The sequence below is a fragment of the Trichinella spiralis genome, assembly GCF_000181795.1.
Source record: "Trichinella spiralis strain ISS 195 chromosome Unknown Scfld2564, whole genome shotgun sequence".
NCBI classification, from domain to species: Eukaryota; Metazoa; Nematoda; class Enoplea; order Trichinellida; family Trichinellidae; genus Trichinella; species Trichinella spiralis.
The window spans coordinates 1-693 of record NW_003529503.1 but is presented as its reverse complement, the minus strand read 5'-3'; the positions used below and the strand labels follow the sequence as shown (position 1 = coordinate 693).

At 48.6% G+C, this 693-nt stretch overlaps 1 protein-coding gene across 1 annotated transcript; it reads right to left on the bottom strand.

Moving 5' to 3' along the window:
- Positions 1-142: 142 nt before the first annotated feature.
- Positions 143-578, bottom strand: Tsp_15647 (hypothetical protein). The gene is given in 3 exon segments (XM_003368379.1): positions 143-312; positions 340-430; positions 441-578. The coding sequence occupies 3 exon segments, from the start codon at positions 576-578 to the stop codon at positions 143-145; spliced, it is 399 nt and encodes a 132-aa protein (XP_003368427.1).
- Between the last annotated feature and the right edge of the window lie 115 nt (positions 579-693).

Genomic DNA, 693 nt, shown 5'->3' with positions numbered 1-693 from the left:
GCGACGAGTGTGATAAAAAGTTTGCCACACAGAGCAGTTTGCGGACGCATAAAATTTCCCATTCCGCGTTGAAATTGTACTCTTGTGACAAGTGTGACAAGCAGTTTGCTCATCGTACGTCTTTGTATGCGCATAAGAAGCGTCATTTGTTCATGGAAACGAAAGAAGGAAAAGCTGAAGTAGGACAAGAAGAGGGATCGGTTTCCAATGCTGCTTTGTTGGATGTTGGAGTTTTTTCCAACGGCATGGTCGTCGTCGCGCCCACAACGAATGATTCAACATTAATTTCTTCTTCGTCTTCGTCTTCATCATCTGCCTATTGTAAGACGAATGACAAACGTTGGCAGTGTCGCTTCTGTGGCAAACAGTTCGCGTTCAAATATCCAATGGTCGCACACGAACGAGTGCACACTGGTGAAAAGCCGTTCGCCTGCAAATACTGTGACAAGCATTTTTCCCAGCAAACGTCGCTGATCATGCACGAACGTTCTCACACCGGCGAAAGGCGTTACAAGTGTGACTTGTGCGACAAGCGTTTCATTCAGCCGTCGGCTTTGCACTCGCACAGGCGCACGCATACCGGCGAACGACCGTACCAGTGTAAGCTTTGTCCGAAAACATTTGCTCACGCCACCAGTTTGCGTCAGCACAACAATGTCCACGAGAAGCAGCAACAGCAGCAGCAGCAGCAGC